This window comes from Rhinatrema bivittatum, chromosome 5, assembly GCF_901001135.1.
Source record: "Rhinatrema bivittatum chromosome 5, aRhiBiv1.1, whole genome shotgun sequence".
In the NCBI taxonomy this organism is placed as follows: Eukaryota; Metazoa; Chordata; class Amphibia; order Gymnophiona; family Rhinatrematidae; genus Rhinatrema; species Rhinatrema bivittatum.
In genome coordinates this window covers 74,931,826-74,957,599 of record NC_042619.1, presented here as the reverse complement: position 1 = coordinate 74,957,599, position 25,774 = coordinate 74,931,826, and the positions used below count along the sequence as shown (strand labels likewise).

Below are 25,774 nucleotides of genomic sequence, written 5' to 3'. Positions count from 1 at the left end.
CCGATGAATAGAACATCCAATATTTAAAACCTCATAAAAATGTTTATAAATTTCCCAAACCACCCATATAATATTTCAAAACAGCAGACACATCAAACATCCAATAATGAAACTAATAAGGATTAAAAAGTCTCCCGCTCTCTATATCTGGGATTTTTTTTTTTATTGCCACTCACAGAGATTGTCTTTGACTGGGAGAAGGGGCCACAGAAACTTTATCCTCTCTCTCACATATACAAATGTCTTCTCACACCTTCTCTCTCTCACACACAGACCCCTTCCCTCTCTTTCTTTCTCACACATACGCTCACACAGCCTCTTTCTCTCTCACACACACACACACAAACACATACACACAGGCTCTGTCTCATGCACATAACCTCTCCCTTCCTCTCTCACATACACACACAGGCTATTTGGATCTCACAAACACACACACACACAAGCTCTCATAGACCCATCCCAAGCAGTCTTGTTTCTCAGCCCCCCCCTCCACTCCCCAGCACTCTTGCTCCCAAGCCCCCTTTACAGACCCCCCACTCTCAGCAATCTTGCTCCTCAGTCCCCTTTCCTCTCCCAGATCCCTCCCTTCCCAGAAGTTTTACTCCACAGCCCCTCTCCTCTCCCAGACCTCCACTCCCCAAGTCTTGCTTCCCGGCCCCCTCTCAGTTCCCAGATCCCCACTCCCCAACAGTCTTATTCCCTCCAAGTCCCCAGTAGTCTTGTTCTCCCTCCCATACCTTCTCACTGTTACTACTCATGCTCTCCCACAATCCCCTCACTCAGCGTACGTGGGACAGCACATTATTTCCTTCTCGCCACCGCACGCTGCCGCGACCCCCTCACTCACCTTCCATGTTCCTAAACAATTTGAGAATTGTGGCTTTGCAGTATGGGCTGCTTCTTCCTCCTTGGCTGTCGGTGCCTGATGATGTAATGTAGGCACCGGCAGCTGGGAATGAGGAAGCCGCCAGAGGCACTGCAAGGCCACAATCCTTCCATTCTTAGGAGCAGGGAGGGTGAGTGAGGGGATCACAGCAATGCCGCAGGGGTGGGGGGGCAGTAGAAAGGAAATAATGCGCCATCCCACTGCCATCAATGAGACTTCTCCTGCTGCTGATGGATTTTTTTTGGGGGGGGGGCATAGCCTCTGTGCTCCCTTCCCCCCATTCCAATGCCTATGACATCACTCTCTTTTGTCAATTGATTTAACTATTTTCTTTATGCAAGTTAACAGGAATGTCACAGAACATTTTGTAACAGTAAAGCACATACTACTGTTGGTCATTACCGAAATGTTTATACTTTGAATGAAGACGGGTGAATGACTATCACAATGGCTTTCCTTTAGACCTTACTCCGACAGTACAGAAATATTTACCTCAACAATGGTAAGCAAAGCTTCCTGAGAAGTCCTCATAACTTCCATAGTTCTTTCACAGCACCTAATGTCAAAAAACAATTTTTCAGAATGATGTGTAACCTTGAAAACAAATACTCTAAAATCATAAAAGAAAGAATGATGTTGAGATGGCTCTGGATTTAATGTTAACAGGTAAGATGTAATGTCTTCTGTAGCCTCCTCTTCAGAATCTGGGACTCCCCAATTCATTTTATTCTCTTCTGCACTCTCTCTCCAAGTGGCTCAAATAATAAAATTTATGAACTCTCTTCTGTACTTTCTCCTTGTCATTTGTCTATAGATTTATCTACTACATAAGTTTTTTAAATTTGCACAACCACCATGGAAAGACCAGGACTCAAATTCTGAATATTCCATGAATTCCTGAAACCTTGTGGCCATTTTGCTGATGTCTACTCTAACAGTAGTTGGGTAACAAGAACAATTAGTACACTGGTCTTCGATCACTTTCTCTTTCAGGTCTATATCAAAGTATGCCTGGTCATCAACTCTGGAGGTGGTCATATGTTTGATCATAAAAAAAAAAAAAAAAGGCTTGTCAGAAACAAAGTGCTATACTAATACTAAGTTATTTGCTCATGCATATCCTGGCAAGTTTAATAACTAGACTGCCCTTCCTACTTTTTACATGAACATGTTCGCATCCTAGAGAAAATTTATAACAGTGTAGGAATTTGAAAAATAGATACTGCAACTGTATGATCTCACCTTCTGAAGACACCCTCCACACCGGTGATGCCCATTCCATCCACTATATCTCTGGTTAATCTAAAAGGAACAGTCTCTGGAGTGGGAAGAATTCTACCTTGCTCAAAAGCAACTCCTAAAGCAAACGATATGGAAAAAGGTTATACACTGAGGGAAACCAGGGTAAACAAGGTAAAATTAAATCCCCCAGTTCTTACCCAAATCTATGTGTACAAGTTCTGCAGTCTCCTCATCAATCAGAATATTCTGGACATGTCTGTCACCAAGTCCAACTATGTAGCACACTGAAAGAGGTAAAAAGCCTTTAGATGAAGTTAGTAAACAAACATCTTTAATGTCACATCATAAACAGACTTAACAGTTTGATTTCTATAATTACATAACATAAGAATTGCCATACTGGGTCAGACCAAGGATCCATCAACTCCAGTATCCTGGTTCCCAGCAGTGGTCAATCCAAGTTACAAGTACCTGGCAAGTACCCAAACACTAAATAAATCTCAAGCTACTATTGCTTAATAATTAACAGCAGTTTATGGAATTTTCCTCTAGGAACTTATCCAAACGTTTTTAAAACCCAGTTACACTAACTGCTGAAACCACATCCTCTGGCAATGAATTCCAGAGCTTAATTATGCGCTGAGTGAAAAAGAATTTTCTTTGATTTGTTTTAAATGAGCTACTTGCTAACTTCATGGAGTGCCCCATAGTCCTTCTATTATCTGAGAGAGTAAATAACCGATTTACAATAACTTGATCAAATCCTTTCATGATTTTGTAGACCTCTATCATATCCCCCCTCAGTCTTCTCGTCTCCAAACTGAACCCCCTAACTTACTTAGCCTTTCCTCATAGGGCAGCCATTCTATGCCACTTATTTTGATCGTCCTTCTCTACACTTTCTCCAGTGCAACAATAGCTTTTTTGAGCTGCGGCAACCAGAAATGCACACAGTATTCAAGATGTGGTCTCACCATGGAGCGATACAGAGGCATTATAAGAGCCACCGTTTTATTTGCCATTCCCTTCTTAATAATTCCTAACATTCTGTTTGCTTTTTTGATCGCCACAGTACACTAAGCCAACGATTTCAATGTATTATCCACTATGACACCTAGACCTCTTTCCTGGGTGGTAACTCCTAAGATAGAACCTAACATTGTGTAACTACAGCAAGGGTTATTTTTCCCTAAATGCATCACTTTGCACTTCATGTTAAATTTCATCTGCCATTTGAAAGCCCAATCTTCCAGGCTCGCAAGGTCCTCCTGTAATTTATCACAATCCGCTTGAGATTTAACTACTCTGCATAATTTTATGTCATTTGCAAATTTGATCACCTCACTCATCGTACCCCTTTCCAAATCATTTATAAATATATTAAAAAGCACTGGTCCAAGTACAGATCCCTGAGGCACTCCACTGTTTACCTTTTTCCACTGTGAAAACAGACCATGTAATCCTACTTTCTGTTTCCTGTCTTTTAACCAGGATGCAATCCACAAAAGGACATCGCTTCCTAGCCCATGACATTTAAATTTTCTTAGAAGCCTCTCAGGTGGGACTTTGTCGAACGCCTTTTGAAAATCCAAATACACCACATCTACTGGTTCACCTTTGTCTACATGTTTATTCATCCCTTCAAAAAAATGTAGGAGATTTGTGAGACAAGACTTTCCTTGGGTAAATCCATGCTGGCTGTGTCCCATTCAACCATGTCTATTTAAATGTTTTGTGATTTTATTCTTTATAACAATTTCCACGAATTTTCCCGGCACTGAAGTCAGGCTCACCGGTCTATAGTTTCCCAAATCACCCCTAGAGCCCTATTTAAATATCAGGGTTACATTGGCCATCTTCCAATTTTTAGGTACAATGGATGATTTCATTGATAGATTAAAAATTAACTGAAGTAGGTCTGAAATTTCATTATTTAGTTCTTTCAGAACCCCGGGGTGTATGCCATCCGGTCAGGTGATTTACTTCTCTTCAGTTTGTCAACTTGGCCTACCACATCTTCCAGGTTCACCATGATTTGGTTTAGTTCATCTGAATCATCACATTTAAAAACATTCTCCAGAACGAGAATCTCCCCAACATCCTCTTCAGTAAACACCGAAGCAAAGAAATAGTTTAATCTTGCCACGATGGCCTTATCTTCCCTAAGTGCCCCTTTAAACCCTCGATCATCTAACAGTCCAACCAACTCCTTCGCAGGCTTTCTGGCTTTGGATATATTTTAAAAAGTTTTTACTGTTAGTTTTTGCCTCTACAGCCAACTTCTTTTCAAATTCTTTATTAGCATGTCTTATCAATGTCTTACATTTAACTTGCCAATGTTTACGCTTGACCCTATTTTCTTCTGATGGATCCTTCTTCTAATTTTTGAATGAAGATCTTTTGGCTAAAATAGCCTCTTTCACCTCACTTTTTAGCCATGCTGTCAATCACCTGATGTTGCTTCCAGCTTTCTTAATGCAAAGTATATATATGGACTGTGCTTCTAGGATAGTATTTTTTTTTTAAACAATGTCCATGGCTGTTGCACACTTTTTAACTTTGTAGCTGCACCTTTCAAATTTTTTTTTTTTTAACTTTTTCTCATTTTATCAAAGTTTCCCTTTTGAAAGTTTTGTGCTAGAGCCGTGGATTTACTTAATTAATTAATTTATTTAACAGTTTTTATATACCGACAGTCGTTGTGAACATCCTATCGGTTTACATATAACATAACGTAGCAAGAGGCTTTACAATGAAAATTTATATGGGAAAACAGGGTGTAAAAGCTAACAAGGAGAAACTGGGAAACATGAGGGGGAGAGGGTGGGAATTTAAACAACAAACGATAACCTGAGTAACATTATTTACAGGTGTAGAAGTCAATATGCATTTATTTATTTATTTATTTAAGAGTTTTTTATATACCGGGGCACGTTAAAAACATCACCCTGGTTCACAATGTAACGTAACGTAGCAACAGGCTTTACAATAATTTAGAGTAGATAAGCATAGATAAACAATATTTAGCTTTAAAATCAAGGAGGGAGCAGGAATTATTTAAACAAAGGATAACATGAATACATTATTTACAGTCATAGAGGTCAATATGCATGTACAAGATAAGAGTAAGATGGTTATGATCCACCGCATAGGTGGAAAGAAGGGGAAAAGCTAGGGGGGTAGGGAGAGCTAAGAAGAGAAAGCAGGGTGTAAGGGAAATTACTGACCGGGGGGGGGGGGGAGAGGAAAGATCAGAGGGAAGATAGGAAGAAAATTTTAAGTTTAAAGCAAAGGGGAAGCTATAGGAGAAAAGGGTCATGGGAGCAAGACGCGGGAGAATCTGAGTAAGTGATGGGAGAAGGTGACAGGGAGGGAGGGGGCGAAAAGGGTAGGGCCTACGAGGAGATTGTATGGGGGAAGAAAGGAGGTCAAGGAGCCGGGAAAATGAAAGGTGGAGAAGGACCAGGGGAGTGAGCGGTGCAGGGAGGAAGAGGGGGAGGGGGAATTCCAGGGAGATTCAAGTGTAGGCTTGTTTAACTCGCCAGGTTTTGAGATTCTGCTTGAATTACTTACTGTCCCCCACTTCCAGTCATTAATTCAATGTTGATCATATTATGATCACTACTGCCAAGCGGCCCCACCACCGTTACCTCTCTCACCAAATCCTGCGCTCCACTGAGAATTAGATCTAAAATTGCTCCTTCTCTCATCGGTTCCTGAACCAATTGCTCCATAAAACTGTCATTTATTCCATCCAGGAATTTTATCTCTCCAGCATGTCCTGATGTTTCACTTACTCAGTCAATATTGGGGTAATTGAAATCTTGTCGTACCCCTTTCCAAATCATTTATAAATATATTTGACTCTCCATGGACTGGATATATAAAAAAATTAAATTTTTTTTTTAAGAAGATTGGAAAATTGAAATGAAAGTTTTTTGAACATTAGATTAATGAAGGTGAATGACTGAGAAGACCGACTGGTTTGTTTCATACATGCAAAGTCTGGCTTGCTGACACCTTCATTTAGGTTTTTCTGATTTACAGATTATATGATTTTCAAGTTCCCTTTTGTGTTTGGTAATTGAAATCTCCCATTATTACTGCACTACCAATTTGGGGGGTCATTTATCAAAGGCTTATTGCACGCGAAAAGGCCCATTTTGCGTGCGATAGCATGTAAATTAAATTGGGGGCGGAGTCGGGGCAAGGGTGGAGTCAGTGGTGCTTCGCTGCCGGAGACAATGTTTCTAACATTATCGTCGGCAGTAGCATGCCGAATAGCATCACCTTTCACGGTGGTGCTATTCGGTGCAAAAGCTGGCAGCCCGCGCCCGCTGTGGTGCGAAGGCTGTGGGCTTTCGCAGGTCTGCCCCCCCCCCCCCCCCACTTCGCCTCCCCGCCCCCCATTTTCGCAGGATTCATCATTCTGTGAAGAATGATGAATCCGGGCCTTGTTTAGCTTCCCTAATTTCTCTTGTCATTTCACTGTCCGTCTCACCATCTTGGCCAGGTGGATGGTAGTATACTCCTATCACTATACTCTTCCCTAACAGCAAAGGATTTCTACCCATAAAGATTTGATTGTGCATTTAGTGTCATGCAGAATCTTTATCCTGTTGGACTCTATGCCATCCAGGACATAAAGCGCCACCCCGCCACCAAGATGCTCCTCTCTGTCATTGCGATATAATTTGTACCTTGGTATAGCACTATCCCATTGGTTAACTCTTTCCACCATGTCTCTGAGATGCCAATTAAGTCTATGTCAATATTTACTGCTATACACTCTAATTCTCACATCTTATTTCTTAGACTTCTGGCATTAGCATACAAACATTTCACAGTGTTTTTTTGTTTGTATTAACATTCTGCTTTTCAATTGACAGGGATAAATTGGAATCTTTTAGCTCAGGTGAAGTTTTAATTATAGGCACTTGGACTACTTTTATTATTATTGGAACTTCTCTGTTGGGATGCCCTAACTCTAATACTTCATTAGTATCCTTCGAAGGTACCTCCCTCCAAACCATGTGCTGCTGAGCGACTGTCGACTTTCCCCTTTGATTTAGTTTAAAAGCTGCTCTATCTCTTTTTTAAAGGGTTAGCACCAGCAGCCTGGTTCCACGAGAATCAGCTCCTTCTTAGCACTGTATAAAATCCTATCTAGGTGACACGTGAGGTCTGCCACCTTTGCACCAGGTAGGCATGTTACCAAGTGATCCTCACGTCTACCAGTCACCAGCTGTCTACATTCCTAATAATCAAATCACCAACTATGATGGCTGACCTAACCCTTCCCTCCTGGGCAGTAGCCCTGGGAGACACATCCTCGGTGCGAGAGGACAATGGACTACCTGGAGAGCAGGTACTTGCTACAGGATAATTTCCTGCTGCACCAGGTTGATGATCTCTGATCATGAAACCTTCCTCCTCCAAGGCAGCACCAGGGCTGCCAGACTGGAGTTGGGACTTGGCTACGATGTCCCTGAAGGTCTCATCTATATACCTCTCTGTCTGCCTCAGCTCCTCCAGGTCTGCCACTCTGGCCTCCAGAGATCGGATTTGTTCTCTGAGAGACAGAAGCTCCTTGCATCAGATGCACACGTATAATTTCTCATTGGTGGGTAAAAAAATAATATATCTGATGCTTGATGCAAAAGACTGGGAAGCCCCCCTCTTGCTGCTGGACAGCTGCCAACATCTTAAGTTTGTTAAGTTTTAGGTTGTTATGGGAGTAGAGGTGCATACAATTAGGATCCTTTAAATGTATTAGTGTATTCACTATATATCTGGTAGTGACCTACAAGGGAATTATTAAACTCTTGATAAGGTGTGGGGAATTTCTGAATTTAAGTTAAAAGACTGATTGTTTATTATTTTTTTACTTTTTTTTTAGTGTGAAAGTGTCACCTACTTATAAATTGAAGGATGAGCTGGGGTGGGTGGGAGGATGGGGAAATACAAACACACAAACTTCTGTTTTTTGCCTGCCTTGCTGACTATCTATTTAATACAAAACAAAATACAAAATTGACTGCTTACGTGTAATTATGGAAGACCTTCTAACCAGTGAAAACAGGTCTGTTCTTTTTACCCATATTTATATACCTTATTTACATACATTTGGTCTATGAACACAGCTATCTGGTTATATTTTGGTTATCCTGAAAACCAGATCTGTTGAGTGTTCTCAAGGCCACAATTTGGGAAACACTGGTTTCAACCAACTCTTGAGCTTGGTTCTTAAAGATGTAACTACCATGCAATTTTATTGAAATAAGCTCCTTTATCACTTTATGGTCCAGAGGTAATAAAGTGCACTGGGATGCACACATGGGTTTACCTGTGAATGTGTGCATATTTTTGAGCTCAGACTTTCCTCTCGATGCAGCAACTAGTTTTGCATGCAACAAAATGTGCGCACAAACTAGCACATATGAAATAAAAGCATTAACGATTACTCCCCGATACAGAGAAGCACACAGGCTTGAACTCATGGTTTTTTAAAGTTGGAAATTTAACTCCTCTTCACAACAAGAATAAAGTTACTCAGGCTTCTGTTAGTCTGTGGAGCTGAACCTAAAGTTTATGTTATGGGAGTCCTGTGCTTGGAACTTACTTGAACACACCATTTGTGCACAAATCAAATTTTCTGTGCATAATGCATACTTTTTATGCGCAAAATATAATTTGAATACAAAATATGGTTTGTGGGCATAAATCTTGTTATATGCTCATAAGATACAGTGCACACAATTGTTTTGCGTAGAAAACATGTTTTATGCATATAAATCATATTTTATGCATACTAAATATGTCTTCTCCATACATTTTTGGGTTAGCGTGCTATTTTAAAAAAAATATCAGATGCATTACCATACCATTAGCTTACTGCATTGGGAGTTAACTCAATTTTTACTATTAGGGCAATACAATAAGGTCGCAGGAAAAAGGGTTCTCAGTGTTAAGCGCCCGCTTTCCTTATATGCGCTTGATACTGTATTTAAATGAGGGATCGCGCTATAAAGGAAGCGCTAGGGCCAACAGTGCGCCCCTAGTGCCTCCTTAGCAGAGGAAGCCCAGGAGAGGTGGCTGTCAGCATCCGTTTTCCTAACCTGACCCACCGGCACACTTTTATTTATTTTTTTTAACTTTTGGTTCCTCCAACTTAATACCACCACCAAGTCAGAGGATGTACAAAAAAAACAGTATGTTATAATTTTCTGTACACTTTTCTGGGCTACTCAGAAATTAATGCCTGCTCTTGGGCAAGCATTAATTTCAGAGTGTAAAATGTGATGATCGGGTGCACTTTTTTTTTTTCTTTTTAACTGTATCTTGGGCGAATAGCTAATAGCCTCATCAACATGCATTTGCATGTGATGAGCGCTATTAGTTTTGTTTTTTTTTTCGGGGGGGGGGGGGGGGGGGGGGGCGCGTGCAGTTTGGCCGCGTATTTTGGATGCACTAAACTCCTTATGGTATAAGGGGCTGTGGACGTGTGTCCAAAACGCGCATCCAACCCAGGCGAACAGTGCGCTCAGCAGAACGCACTTTACTGTATTGGCCTGTATGTGAGTAAAGAAAACGTGAGCTAAAGTTTAGCTCAAAGTTTTTACTCGTATTCTATTATATTCGGCCCATAAAACAATATCTAAGCTAATACCTTGTGTACATGGTACAGCAAAATGACTATTCACACCACATTCTCTTAATTCAGCTTCTTGTACCTGAACATAACAGTGAGCAGGAAGGATATACCAAATTACTTCTTTTAAGGTTTTCTAGTTTTAACATTTGAACTTTAGTCCACAAGAAGAGCGTGTAATAAACAGACGCATTCTATCTGTGGCAGCAAAGTTTAAAATATCAAAAATAGTGTCTCCAATATGCCGATCTGTTACTTTAGCTCAGATTCACTGCTAATAATACAGCGTTTTCACTCTTAAAGAGAAATTCCTTCAGCTCAAGCTATAATCACACATGTAGCTTAAGGTCATATAAAACAGCGCTGCAATCAAATTACATTTTCAGTACTGTACTTTAAAATTAGATTTTGCTATCCAATCCACTATATAAAGGAGTCATTTTCATTCCTTCCGCATATATCATATGCCTATATTATGCTTGCAAGAAAAAACACAAATTAAATTACCCAAAACAGGTTTTTTTTCACGTCATGATCTTGCTATAGAAATAAGACATTACCAATAGATGATGTAGCTACGCTACGTGTATAAGCCAGACGCTTCTCAAACCAAACAGCTGGATCCAAGAATTTTTCCATGCAGAAGTAGCGGAACACTGGTCGAAAATGCTGGCAGATATCCAGATAAGCTTGACACTTATCCTCAGGACGTCCCCTTTGCACTTCCTTTCAAAAAATCAAAAAGTGTACAATTTTTAAAAAAATTTACATGCAATCCAGTTAATTATATATATTGAGCTTAATTTCCTAATTTTTTTTCCATAATACAATGGCACATAATATTAATAAATGGAGCAGGGCTTAAAATAATGAAGTAGTATGAAACAGCAAGGAGTTATGTATACCCTCCTCACTATAGTGCTAAAACGTCACAAGATAGTTTGCAAATATTAGCTACCTTCATCCCTATAACATACTTAATGAGGGCAATTTTCATAAGCTATTTACCAGGATAAATACTGATTTACCTGGGTAAAATATTTGCCTGAAAACTGTAGATCCTTTACATGGTGTGCATAGTTTTCGCCACATTAGGAGGCGTTCCCTGAGGAGTGTTTAGGTTGAAAGAGGAAAACAAGATGCCTAGATTGCATTCTCAAATCTATACATATTATCTCCCATAGAAAAAGGTGAACCGAACATCATGGGCAGGCGGGCAGGATTCCTGAGGACTAACATCCTGCTGTCCTAGGATAATACTTGTTACAGGTAAGCAACTGTACTTTCTCCTAGGACAAGCAGGATGGTAGTCCCCAATGTGAGTGATTACAGAGCTCCAGACTGTCCCCTGTGAGCAGAGGGACCCACAGTAGCCGAACAAGGTGCCAAAGGGCACAACACAACTGTGGCGCGGTGGGGAACAGGGACGGTCTAGTCCCACACAGAGCACGATGAAAGATAGTTGGGTTCAGGACTGGAAAATTTTGCGCAGGACAGATTGGCCAAAAGCGCTGTCCTGGCGACTATCCTTGTCAAGACAGAATGAGCCGCAAAGGTGTGGAGAGAGCTCCAGGTCACGGCCCTGCAGATTTTAGCGACAGGGACCGCATACAGATGGGCCACTGATGCCGCCATAGCCCGCACAGAGTGAGCTTTCACCCTGCCAGTTAGCTGAAGGCCTGCCTGCTCGAAGCAGAAGGTAATGCAATCTGCTAGCCAGTTTGACAAAGTTTGCTTCCCCTCTGTTGCTCCCAGTCTTTCGGGGTCAAAAGACACAAAGAGCTGGGTAGACTGCCTATGGGTCGCAGTGCAATCCAAACAGAAAGCGAGCACCCGCATGCAATCCAGAGTGTGGAGAGCATGTTCTCCTGGGTGAGAATGAGCCCGTGGGAAGGATGATTGACTGATTATTGTGGAAAGCAGTCACCACCTTCGTCAGAAATTTTGGATGGGTGCGCAGCACCACACGATCATAGAAGGATTTTGTGTAGGGAGCATACGTGACCAGGGCCTGGATCTCTCTTACCCTGCGAGTGGAAGTGATCGCCAACAGCAACATAACTTTCCAGTTGAGGAACCTCAGGTCATGGGATTTGAGAGGCTCGAATGGTTGCTGCATGAGCCTCGCCAGAGCAACGTTGAGATCCCACGGGGGTGCTGGTGGGCGAAGTGGTGGCTTCAGTTGAACCAGGCCCCGCAAGAAGCACCTGACCAGTGGCTGGTCTGAAATGGGCGCTCCAGCAACTCATTGGTGATAGGCGCTGAGGTGTACCTGAACCGAGCTGGTTTGGAGGCCAGACTCGGACAGGTGCCAAAGGTAATCCAGCAGGCAAGGGAGCGGACAGGAGAAAGGGTCCAGTCCGTGGCCGCCTCACCAGGTGGAGAAACGCTTCCACTTTGAGCTGTAAGATTTTCAGGTGGAAGGTTTCCAGGACACAATCCGAGAGCTGCAAGGGCTGGAGGATCATGCGCTCAACATCCACACTATGAGGGCCAGGGCCTGGAGGTTTGGGTGGCGAAGGGTGCCCTGGTTCTACAAGAGGAGGTTGGGAGCCGCCCCCGGCAGAACCGGTGCACTCATGGACAGATCCTGGAGCAGAGGAAACCACATCTGCCTTGGCCAGGAGGGTGCCACCAGGATCATGGATCCCCGTCCTCTTGCAGTTTCATCAGAGTCCTCGAGAGGAGCAGGACAGGCGGGTACGCATACATGAGACCTTGTCCCCAGTGACGGGAGAACGCGTCACAGGCTGGATGGTTTCTCCCCGGTACCAGGGAGAAGAACATGCTCACCTTGTGGTTGTGGGGAGAGGCGAACAGATCCATGTCCGGCGTGCCTCAGCGACGGAACAAGTCGGCTGCCACCGCTGGGTTCAGGGACCACTTGTGTGGCTGAAACAACCGGCTGAAGCAGTCCGCCAATGTGTTCAGGTGACTTGGTAGGTAGGTGGGCCCGCAGATACATCACCCTGGAAAAGGCCCAATCCAAGAATTGTATCGCTTCCTGGCAGAGAAGGAAGGAGCCCATGCCGCCCTGCTTGAGGTAACACATCGCCACTTGGTTGTCCGTTTTCATGAGGGCGACCTTGGAGGACAGCTTGCCTTGGAAGGCCCACAAGGGCATACCAGATCACCTGCAGCTTCAGGAAATTTATCTGGCAACAGGCCTTGGCCGCAGTCCAAAGGTCCTGAGTATGCAAGCCGTCCTTGTGGCCCCCCACTCCTGAGGCAAGGCATCGGTGGTGAGGGTCACCTGGGGTGGCGGTGGCTGAAAAGAGAGCCCAGTTTCCAAATTGGGCAGGGTCTCCCACCAGGTCAGGGAGAGGTGAAGAGGGTCTGTGACTGTCACTGGTGCCTCCAGATTCTGGATACCTCTGCCACTAGGACTGCAAGGCCCACTGAGGGTCCCTCATGCAGAGGCGAGCCAAGGGGGTCACATGGACTGAGGCCGCTATATGGTCCACCAGGCAGAAGAGCAGATGGGCCAGCACCCTCTTTCTGTTGTGAACGAGAGTGGCCAGTGAGGAGAGGGCGACCGCTCAATCCCTGGGTAGAAAAGCCTTTGCTTGTGCCATATCCAACCTGGCGCCGATGAAGTCGAGCTGTGGAGATGGATCGAGATGTGACTTGGGGAAGTTGATAACGAATCCCAATGTCTGTAAGGTCTGAACCATCAAGGCCAGTGCACTCAGGGCCCCGGAGTGGAGTTGCTCCGCATCAGCCAGTCGTCCAGGTATGGAAAGACATGGACCGAACGACTTCTCATGAGAGGCTCCTTAGAAAATTAAAAAGTTATGGGATATTTATTTAAAATACTTATAGCCCACTCAATCCACAACTTTAGTGCGCTAACAATTATAGGAGGCATTGACTTACTGTGAATTTGAAACTGGTTAAAAGGAAACAAAGAGTGGGATTAAATTGTCAGTTTTTTCAGAACAGAGGAGTGCCCTAGGGATCTGTACTTCGATTGGTGCTGTTTAACTTATTCATTAATGATCTAAAAAAGGACATGATGAGTGAAGTGATCAAATTTGTAGCTGACACAAAAATATAAAATATAGGTAAGCTGTGAGGAAATGCAGAAGGACCTCACATGACTGAAGAAATGGACATCTAAGTGGCAAATTAAATTTAAAGTGATGAACATAAGGAAAAATATTCTTAACTTTAGATGCAAAATGTTGGGTTCCACATTAAGAATAACCACCCAGGGAGAGCAAGATGGCCACCGTCTGAGATAGACGTGAAGGAGTTTCTCTCCATTCAGAATTTTTGATACTTATTTCCTTTACACAATGCCGCATACTAAGCGAAAGGCAAAGGTAAGGGAGATTTCTACTTCATCTCCCTTACCAGAGACATCTCAGCCGAGGATTCAGACCTTCTTCATAGCAGCATTGGGGACTACGCCGGTAGAGAGAGCTGCTGTAGATGCTGATGCAGAGCGGGCGTCGGCGCTACTGGCTGAGGTAATATCTTTAAGTCCCGGCGCTCCGAGCACTCCCTCTCTGCCTCAACATTTGAACATCGATTTGACTCCTTCAAATGCCAGAGAGGAAGAAGAAAGCAAATTGACGCCTGAAGCTCCCTTTTTGGAAGCACCGGATAACAAAGAGATTTTTTCTCAGGTGAGGCCTATTCCTCCTTTGACAACCAGGGACTCTGGTAACTTGCTGGGAGACATTTCTGAGAGGATGAGAAGTGGGACCCAGGCTACAGTGGGTGAATTGGAGCCCAGGCCTGCTACGAGTATTATACCCTCCTTGGAGAAACCTGTGGAGATTACTTCTAGACTCTTTATGGTCTGCCATAAAATCACTGGAAATTGCAATTGTAAATCTGACTAAAATCACTCTGGATTCTAATCAACGATTTCTAAATATTGTAAATCCTATCTATAAACAATACAAAGTTAGAGACGTTGGAATCATGGATGGAAAATGTGGAGGCCTGGCAGCAAACATTTGCTCGGATGGATATTGTGAACGAAAAAAAGCTGGAAAACACAGATAATTCTTTGAAATATTTAAATCTCAGGGTTCTTAATTTTCCTTTTGTGAAAATGATTACTGCATATGAAATGTTTAAAGAATACCTTATTCAGATTTTGAAAATGCCTCTGCAAGCACTTCCTGTTATTTCAAAAATGTATTACCTTTCTGTAAAAGCTGATACCACGACTGGAAATAAGCCAGCAGAGGCTTCTCTAAACCTAACATATATACTTGAGTCCTCATTGGAAATTGTAATATCTAGAAGATTAACACTTCATGTTTCCTTCGCGCTTTTAACTGATCAAGATTCTGTATTGCGCATATTTATGCGATATCGCCTAGCACTTTTTCATGGTGAAAAGATATGGATGTACCCTGATTTGTCTAGAACTACCCAAGAAAGGAGGAGGACATTTCTTGGAATGAGACCCGAGGTGGTAGCCCAAGGGGGCAAGTTCCTTCTAAAATTCCCATGCAAATGTGAGATACAGTATTTAAATCACAAATATGTTTTCTTTGAGTCTTCACAACTCCGTGCATTTCTGGACTCACATACCCAAGGGGCGACAGTAATGGGCTTGGAGGATAGATGATGTATACCGGATGTTTAGTATCTCTTTATTTATAATAGATTTTAAAAACCTGTGTTTATTTTTTTTTCTTTATAATAGCTGATTGCACCTACTCTCCCACTATTACCTGAAGTTTACAGATAATATAGAATGTAATGTTTAATTCTTTAGTGAAAATTATGGTATCTATATTCAACAACAGAAGAAAAAATTCTTGTTGTAATAATGGAAAATGCATAAATAATAATAATAAAAAAAAAAAGAACCGCCACCCAGACAAAGGATTTTTGAATTACTGTGGACTGTACATTGAAATCTTTGGTGCAGTGGCAGTCAAAAAAGCAAACAGAATACTAGGATTTATTTGGAAAAGAAAGGAGAATTAAATGGGGACCATCAAAATGCCTCTGTTTAAATCTAGTGTACAATCACACCTCGAGTATTGTATGCAGTTTTGATTGCTCCATCTCAAAAAATATATTGTGGAATTTAAAAACGTACAGAGAAGGGCAACAAAAATGGTAAAGTGGATGAAATGACTCCCTCATGGAGAAAGGCTACATAGGTTAGGGCTCTTTAGCTTGGAGAAGAGAAGTCCAAGAAGGAATATGACAGAGGTTTATTATAAAATCATGAGTGGAGTAGAATAGGTAAATAGGGAATGTTTATTTACCCTTTCAAATAGTACTAGGATTAAGGAATATTCCTTGAAACTAATAGGTAACAGATCTAAAAAAAATTGGAGAAAATATATTTTTCATGCAATGCACAATCAGTTGTGGAATTTGTTGCTGGAGGATGTGTGGTCAAAACAACTAGTATAGCTGGGTTTCAAAAGGGTTTGGACAAATGCCTTGAAGAAAAGTCTAGAAACAGTTATTCACCAGGTAACCCACCACTTATCCTTAGGAATGAGCAACAAGAAACTGGATTTATTTGGGACAGGCCACTGTCAGAGACAGGATGCTAGGCTTGATGGACCTTTGGTCTGACCCCGTATGGCATTTCTGTTCATTTTTATTGAGTGAAATACTCCATCCTCTAGAATGGACCCTGAAATTTTGATTAGAAAGTGAGCTAGCAGTGAAAGTGGAAAGAGTTTGAAAAATGGTCTGAAGGTCCTTAAAGAGATCCTGAGTCTCTTGTTTCTTTTTGCCAAAGATATTGCTGAGCCTAACATATCAGTAGATTTGCTCTGAAGCCTTTCTTGAAGTCACAATATTCTGTGTTTGTTAATGGCCATGGCAGAGAGACTCACTGCCTCATAAGATGAATGAACCACATGCATCCCATATTCCACTTCTTTGGTCATAAGAAGTGAAATTTCAAAATTTTGTCCTGAGGGACAAATTGAGCACAAGTTTGCATTTCATTTCACTGGGCTCAAAAATGTCTGGTCATGTATACCAGAATGTAAACACAGCATTCTGATATAAATACTTCATAATGAAGATCAGAGTCTTAGACTTATGGCATGTTGGGACGCATGCATATGCCTTACGTTTCTTGGACTTTACAGAGATCAAACCATCATGTTTCTGCTGATGGAGTTGTGTGTGGTTGTATCTAGATGTTGCCTACACATATTTCACATCTGCTCCTTATTGTCAAGTAGCAACAAGTATGGATGTTTATATTATCATTTAGCAGAAGGCGGACTGCCATTGCCTCTAAGTGTCCCTGGGAATTTCCAGAGACTGAAAAAGTGCACCCTAGGCTCTCCAGTTGGGGAGCAATTTTTTGTAGGCTGTGAAGATGGCTCCAGGGAAGAATCTGAGGTGAGAGCCTCTAGAATCAATTTTTATGGAACTATCAATATTGGAGCCAATGGATTCTGATGATTCTGTATCTTCAACTTGGACTGCAAAAGAGAAAACAGCCAACAAATTACTGTTGCTTAGAAGGGCCTGATATAGGTTTAATGGTAAGATTGTCTGGGGATCAAGGTGGTGATGCTCACAGCAAAAAGACCAAACCAGCCCTAACTGTGAGTGCTGCTAGCACAAAAGTCCACACCTAAATCAACACCAATAAGCCTCGTACCTATGGAAAAGTCCCCGGCTACAGGTCACTTGACACACTCATAAGCATCAATGTATTCAATGCAAGCAACCTGATGACCTTGAGGATTCAGTTGAGCATTTCTGTGACCAATTTGTTCAGATCTGCACAAAATAACATGAGTAATTGGAGCTAGTCTCATAAGCAACAAGACACTCACAAAAGCTGTGCAACGGAATTACTCAAAATCAGGGGGCTGGATCCTTGGTAGACCAGAAATGGCCTTGGCGTGGACAGCCTCACTCTAGTGGGAACAGTGAGACTTAATGGCTCTGCTAAAGAGGCCCTCTCCTTCCCCCCCAGAACTTCATTCCATGCTCCTCTCCCTTTCCCTCTCCTCCATAAATTTGGAGCATATTACAAACACTTCCCCCGCCGGCAAACACCATTCTTGTGATACCCACACACATAGTAGCCTTTTCCCCATGGTCCCAAGAGGAAAATAGCATGTGCCTCATTGCTGCAGCAGAGAAGAGCTGCCATGGTTGCAAAAACAGCTCACCCGGTGCTTTAGTCCACGAATCAACACCGTCTCTGCACCGAAAACTGCTGAAGGCCTTTCCCATTTCATCTATTTTTGTTTCTACGTTATTAATTATTATTATTAATTTATTATTAAAGAGAGAAACGAAATGTGTATATATGGTGGGGGTAAGAGACTAAGTCACACTATTCCAGAAAAAAACTCTCTCACCCTAGGCCCTGCTTGACTGAGGGAGGGAGCATAAGCTTTTAATGCAGGAACTGAATGAAAAACATGGTTGGTCCTATGGCTTGCTCAACTGAGGGAGGCAGTTACATTTTTTACTTCAGGAGCTGCCGGACTAACAGTCCTGGACCCATGGCTTCCTCAACCCAGAGTGGGAGGGCAAATTTTTCACTTCAAGAGGCAGACTCTAACCTCTTTCCATCCACTTAACCAGGCCTTGGTCAAGTAACATGGGGTGCTTGCCTACTATCTACTGGAGAATATTGGCAGGCTGAAGTCAGCATGTATGCCTCTAAGGGGGAACTGCCTCCATCTGCTGGTTGGTAGGCATAACCCATTCATCTGGACTGGTCTTACTGGATGATGAGGAAAAACACATTTTCAAAAGCAAAAAGATGCACAGAGAGGGAAAAACATGTGACAGAATCACAAGCACAGAATGTCATTTGGCAAAGACATAATTACATGTTAAAATGAGGCAGTGACAATGAAAAATAAAAACATTTAAAGTGCTGAAGTGCCTAACTAGTAACATTAAAAAAAAAATGAGCAAGAAAAAATTGGTGCAGAGTGCCAAAAGACGATAGGCCCAATATGGTGGTGATAATGTTCTGGTGGGGAGGTTCTTTTCTGATGGTTCATAAGAAAACTGAACAGAAAAGGGTACAGTGATATGCAGGAGGCCTCCTGTATGTACTCAAAGTTTTCCTCTGGAAGAAACTCCAATTCGACATGAAATGCACTTCATGTGATCCATCTGGGTGGATCATTGCTCCTGTTTTGTGTCACAAAATTATCAACCAGGAATGGACAGATGGTAGTAAGTAGGATAAAAAACAAAGGAGAAATAAAAATGCAAAAAGCATAAACAGAACTCTGTTCTTAAAATACTATTAAAAACATAAAAAAGAACATATTTGCTTTCATGTGCAAAAAGATCTTTTTAAAAGAAATTGGAGGCATAACCTTATACATGAACAGGAAACATATCTAATTGTAAGGACTGTAGCAGTGGAGCAGGGAAAAGGATCCAGGAAAGGCTCTTTGGGACTCATAGGATGGGCAGGCAGTATTATAGAGGAAGTATTTTGGGACAGAGGACGTTGGTTAGGGAGAGGCTGGGGGAGGGTTCAAGTTGTGGGATGCATGTAAGAGTTTACGTATACTTTGGCATGTTCTCTTTTTGTGTGTTAGTGTCAAACAAGTTGATAAATAAAGGCTGAAAAGGGAGTTAGAGAGGATGAAGTTGGGACCAGATACTGGTTGGAGAGACTGAGTTTATGGGGAGGTGAGTGTGTGGAACTGAAATTTTGTAATATGCTTTCGGTGTACATAAGAAGGAATGGGCACATTTATTGTTTCAATAAAAAAGCTTTAAAACAAAATAAAAAGAACCAGAATCTCAACTCCAACATTATCAAAATAATCATTCTCTTCCTGTTTAATGGGTTGACTGTGACTCACCGCCATTTTCTTCTGGCACTGAAAACTACTGTAATCATTTGGCCTGTATCTCTTATGTGCCCCATCCTCTGAATTCACCAAATATTCGCCAATAGGAAGTGTCCCGGTGCACCACTCAAGGACACCACTTCTCTGAGAGAGGGGAATTACCTGAAGAAAAACAAAAATGTGTGTTGTCTTTACTGTGCTGGGTGATCAAATCCATCATCTCACAAATAAGGCTGTGGCACTATGGTGTGGGAGGAAAATCAATACACCATCTTATAGCTTGTTTCCCACTATAAACCAGTATTAGTCTTCAATAAAACGAAAGACCACAGTGGTGGCAAACTAGACACTACTACTAAGAGTTCACTTGGTAATCATGTGCACTGAATAAAAGCACAATGCCTACTGTACTTGAAATTCGGATGATGTACAGATCCTCATCCCCATTCAAAAAACCCTCCAAGACACCTTGAACTTCTGGGAATCCTGTCTAGCTTCCATCAACGCACTATTAGCCAACCTCCAACTTGCACTCAACACTTCTAAAACAGAAATCCTACTCATATCCAACAAGCCCGAATTCATCTCGCAGGTCACATCCAAGGTACCCACCACAACCCACCCCCTCCTGCCATCTGTAAGAGACCTAAGTGTTGTATTAGATAAACACCTTAATCTCCAACCCCACGTCAAATCACTGCTGAAAGTTGGTTTCTACAAACTCCACATCCTCAAAAAACGTAAACCCCTGCTCCATGCTCAGGACTTCCGCCTAGTTTTGCAGTCCACCATCCTAGCTAAATTGGATTACTGCAACTCCCTTCTCCTAGGCCTCCCCTATTCCACAATTAAGCCACTACAAATCCTGCAGAATTCCATGGCACGAATCATCACAGACACACGTAAAAGAGAACACATCACCCCAATTTTAAAAGATCTGCATTGGCTTCCCATCCCCTTCCGCATAAAATACAAAACCCTCACCATACTCCATAATGTGCTCTACAAAAACAACCCAGAATGGCTCAAGGAAATGCCACGTTTCTGCACCTCCAATCGCCCATCCAGATCCACCCTTGCGGGCACCCTACACATCCCGCCCCTCAGAATTGCACACCTCTCCATTACAAGAGAAAGAGCTTTTACCATCGCTGGCCCTATCCTATGGAACTCACTCCCCATGTCTCTTCGCCTTGAGCCCTCTCTACCCATCTTCAAAAAAGGCATCAAAACCTAGCTTTTCTTACAGGCCTCCCCTGACGCCAATCAAACCTAAACCCGTTTATTGCCTCCTCTCCCACCCCCCTCCTGCACTACCTGCTAATCAATGATGCATATTAAGGAAATGTTGATTATGTAATTACTGATATGTTATGTTTATATTAATGCTTAATACTGTTCCTATATTTTCTCTCTCCCATTACGCTTTACTACCTATGTTCTTCCCGCTACTCATGCGCTTGCTTTCACCTGCCCCCCATCCTCTCCTGCTTCCCTTCCCCTCTCCCTGTTATTTGTAATTTTCTCTTTCCTTACTACAAAGTTGATTGTAAACCGGCATGATATGTCCTATGAATGTCGGTATATTTTAAAGCTCTTAAATAAAATAAATACAAATTCAGCTCAATAAAATACTACAAGAATGATGGGCAAAGGGGAGAGACTGATTGTTTGGAAAACTGGAACGTAAGTTTCTGAACTTTACAGCATACAAAAAAGAGAAACATATGTATTACAGCAGATATGAACCCAACACTTTTAAATCCAGCAGTTTCCTTTATGACTTTGACTTCCAGCTCAATTAGAACTAGGGCTGGGATCTGGCACATGAGCCTATAGTTTGTTTTTCCTATTTTACAACCCTTCCTTATTTACTTTAGTCCAGTAATGGCAACCATAGTCCAAGCTGGGGGCCATGCACTGGGACTCCTTCCAGAACGCATCCATCATAGGCCTCTGGGCACACAATGACTGAGTCCCTCCCCACCAGGGCCTATGGATGTCACTTCTGCAACATTTTCAACCTCAGCTGACCCAAGAAGCAGAGGACCTGAGTTGGGTTTTGAACTCTGGTCCTCCACATGGTAGCATGCAGTAGCACAGCATATTTTCATCAGTTCATGCTTCGAACAGGTCAGACAACATGCAGCACATTAGATCTCAGTGCTGAAAATCTGGATACCTCCGCTGAAGCCTTTTCACCACTTTGAGACTGCAGGCTCTTTAGGGAAGGGGCATTGTAACCATACGAATTGTCTCCTATGGTGCTTTTTTTTTGGTGGTATCAAATATCAGTTATATTTACCTACGATGTGTTATGTTTTTCTTAATATACTGTCACAAATTAGATGTGCAAGGCCTGCTGTACCTTGTTTTGACCACTTTGTGGGAAGGCTATAAATAAAAACTGGATGGGAACGCCTAGTATGCTCTCAGAAAACACAAAAATGTGTTTCAAAGCTGGGACAAAGAGAAAAGTTCTGCTTTTTTGTCAGACTGAGGGGAGAGGGGGAGGGGTTAGAGAGAGATACTCGAGTAGTTTGTTTTATGTACTATATTGTTTCTCATGGCTGTAATAAAAAAAATAACAAAAAAAATGGTAGCTTGTGATGTCCACTGAAAAACTGAATGCAGTATGTTTATTTTTTAACATAACCATCTTATGCTTGAATTAACATGCCAGGTTTCTAACCAAGGAAATTCTCTAGTCTCACGGTGCAAGGGTAGACAACGCTGTCCTTAAACAGGTCTAGTATTCAAAATAACCAAGAAATACAAATTAACCCAATTTTACATCAAATGTACATAAATATATCTCATGAATATTCATTGTGGATATATGGAAAACTAGACCTCTTTGTGACACTCAAGGATGGGGAGTTGGAATGGCTATGGGTTTTAAAGTCATTACTTTGTATGTGCGGATTGTCAGTTTTCTCTTCCTGGTTTCAGTGTTTCTGTGTAGTAGCAAATTACACATCTGGAAAACCTGCTGCATCACCGCATCTTGTCTCAGGTCATCTCGACCCTAATAGGAAATGGAGAATGGAGTATTATCTTACAAGGAAATACATACACTGTAAAGTATTCTTCACTGTTGAAGTCTGCTTTGCTGAAACACGAAAGCCTGGAGGCTGAAGGAAATTGAGGGCATCTAGTAGGTGAATGCCTTTGTTATATTACAAAATATTCAATATGATTGCAGTTTTTGCACTCGATGCTCTTTGTATAAATTCTTAGAGAAAAAAAAAGCCTGTGCTTTATCATATGCAGGGTGGGAGAAATATCTCCTGTATTCTGAAATTCTTTCAAAGGCCGCATAAACCAGTTCAATTCCATTTCTTTTGACCCGACTCCGTTCAACCTATTATCCCCATGGCCTTCCAAAGCTTAATCAGAACTTGTCCCTAAACCAATAGATGTCTCATATTCATGACAGAAATGCTGCAGAATCACTTGGATCACAAACATCCCACAGTTACAGTTATTTTTTAATTTAATCTGCACATAAGTGTAATTGAATTTAAGCATTTAAAGTATCTGGATAGTTTTCTCCAGGTTTTGCTTTGCATTTTCATCATGATGCAGCAGCACAGACATGCAAATTGAATCAACAGCGTTTGGTTGATCCTGCTGACTTCCATAAGCACACAAAGTAGAAACAAATGTCCACCATGGCAGTATAATACACAAGAATCTAATTTATTCAAATTTATAGAACGAAGAAAACAATTTTTACATTTCAACACAAGATCCTTCAAATTAAAAATGTCTCAATCTTATTATGCCAACTCCAACAGTGTCCTGTCCACCAAATAATGTACTCAAAAAGAAATGTAATGTAATTAATCCAAATTTAGAAATACTCTCATAATTTTGTTCTCAAAAAATATAAAACCCACATTTTTTTAAAGAAAATATTTACATATATTTGGCAACCCCTCCCCGTAATACTTCTAAAGTATAACAATTTTGTGCCCTGCTTTCTCAAAGGAATTGTATTCAATGCATGCTACTGAGATTATAAATATCCTCCACTCTGATGCTCATACATAATTTTGTAAATAACTGCCAGGGGTGTCCTACAAAAGAAAGCAAAGTTGCTTACCTGTAACAGAATAAATCAGCTACATAAGTAGATGATATACTGACAGCATCCTGACAGAAAAACTCTCAAGAGTTTTCTGCAAAAGCAAAAAGGGTTTTCTGAGCATGCATGGGGCTTCCTGAGTAGCCATCCACTGCACAAATCTCCTCAGTCTTTATAGCAAGGTATTCTACAACTCTAGTGCAGGAGGGATTGTGTGGCTGATTTATTCTGCTGTCTAACTGGGGTAACCTGCATGGAGTGGCAGTTACTACCCTTAACAGAAAGCATGAGGGTAATCTGCACGAAATGGGGGTTACTGCCTTAGACAACTTGCTGGGCAGACTAGATGAATCATTTGGGTCTTTTTCTGCCATCACTTAACTATGTTTCTATGTAACTGTTGTTCCATGCACGTTAACCCCATTCAGAAATGTTATATTTAAAGTTTGCAACAGGATACCACTTTTCTTCAGTTCCTTTACTTTTTCTCCAAAGAGACTCATTTGTGCTTGGGGAATCAGCTTGTTATGAATGTTCTCTCGTGATAGTGAAGCATGCAGCCAAGCACATCTTCTGGTTCCAATTGCAAATGCTGATGTTTTAGAGGAAGTGCTGTATTAATCACAGACAGATATAATCAGGTGGCATGTTATATTCCTTAGTCTTTTGAATTAATAGTAGGAATCATTACATCTTATCTACATCTTGTTAAAGCTTGCAGCTTTTTTAGAGAAGAATGCATATATTGAACCATATACAACTGATGAGCAGTTATCCTCAAATTAAGCGTAGCCAACTGGAAAAGCACCCTTGCTACACTGACTAACATCCTGGCATCCTTAGATAGAAGAGTACTGGAATGTTCCATTGAATGCTCTGATCCTTTTAATGCTGATTCCATGACTACTGATCAGTGTGGTAATTGTATCCTGAAATGACATGGAGCTGGCTGCATCCTAGATTTGATGTCTAATTTATTTTGTTGCCAGATGGGTAGATAACAGAATCTGCCTCATTCTGGCTTGAAGTTCTTGTAAAGGTCTATGAACTGGAACCACTACTATTTGCTTGGATGTCTCAATGTATTTAAGCAAGTCAACATATCCTCTCTCTAGGGTCTGGCTTCTTGTGAAAGATTAAAGTGTATTTCTCTTGCCATTTTTTGAAAAAAAATGCGGTAATTCATCTTCAAGGGGTAATGTGCTCCTGAGAGCAGAGGTAAAGGATGTGATGTAAGACCTGTTGATCGGTCATAATCCGAGTGATAGAAGAATCAAAGAATTCCGAACCCTCTTGAGAGTATTCAGATAATATAATTGGAGGGTCTTCTGATATTGATCTGTCCTTGGAAAACAGTTTCCCGGGCCTGAGAATGGATTTGCATCTAGACCATAAGAACAAAAGAACATCCCATACTGGAATTTTCTAAGTCAACTTAATTAATAGCAGGTAATGCACTTCTCCTCCAAGAACTTATCCAATCCTTTTTTAAACACAGCTATACTAACTGCACTAACCACATCCTCTGGCAACAAATTCCAGAGTTTAATTGTGCGTTGAGTAAAAAAGAACTTTCTCCGATTAGTTTTAAATGTGCCACATGCTAACTTCATGGAGTGCCCCCTAGTCTTTCTATTATCCGAAAGAGTAAATAACCGATTCACATCTACCCGTTCTAGACCTCTCATGATATCCCCCCTCAGCCTTCTCTTCTCCAAACTGAAAAGTCCTAACCACTTAAGTCTCTCCTCATAGGGGAGCTGTTCCATTCCCCTTATCATTTTGGTAGCCCTTCTCTATACCTTCTCCATCACAATTATATCTTTTTTGAGATGCGGCGACCAGAATTGTACACAGTATTCAAGGTGCGGTCTCACCATGGAGCGATACAGAGGCATTATTACATTTTCTGTTTTATTCACCATTCCCTTTCTAATAATTCCCAACATTCTGTTAGCTTTTTTGACTGCCGCAGCACACTGAACCGACGATTTTAATGTGTTATCCACTATGACGTCTAGATCTCTTTCTTGGGCTGTAGCACCTAATATGGAACCTAACATTGTGTAACTATAGCATGGGTTATTTTTCCCTATATGCATCACCTTGCA

General features: G+C 41.6%; 1 protein-coding gene across 1 annotated transcript in view; it reads right to left on the bottom strand.

Moving 5' to 3' along the window:
• ATM (ATM serine/threonine kinase) overlaps window positions 1–25,774 on the bottom strand; it is a 586,955-nt gene that overhangs the window by 12,469 nt on the left and 548,712 nt on the right. Inside the window, exons 56-61 of the mRNA XM_029602465.1 lie at window positions 22,485–22,601; window positions 19,586–19,735; window positions 10,343–10,508; window positions 2,329–2,415; window positions 2,132–2,246; window positions 1,382–1,445 (exon numbers count right to left, since the gene is read on the bottom strand). Of these exons, the coding sequence (XP_029458325.1) occupies window positions 1,382–1,445; window positions 2,132–2,246; window positions 2,329–2,415; window positions 10,343–10,508; window positions 19,586–19,735; window positions 22,485–22,601 (699 nt within the window). The remainder of the gene's footprint in view (window positions 1–1,381; window positions 1,446–2,131; window positions 2,247–2,328; window positions 2,416–10,342; window positions 10,509–19,585; window positions 19,736–22,484; window positions 22,602–25,774) is intronic.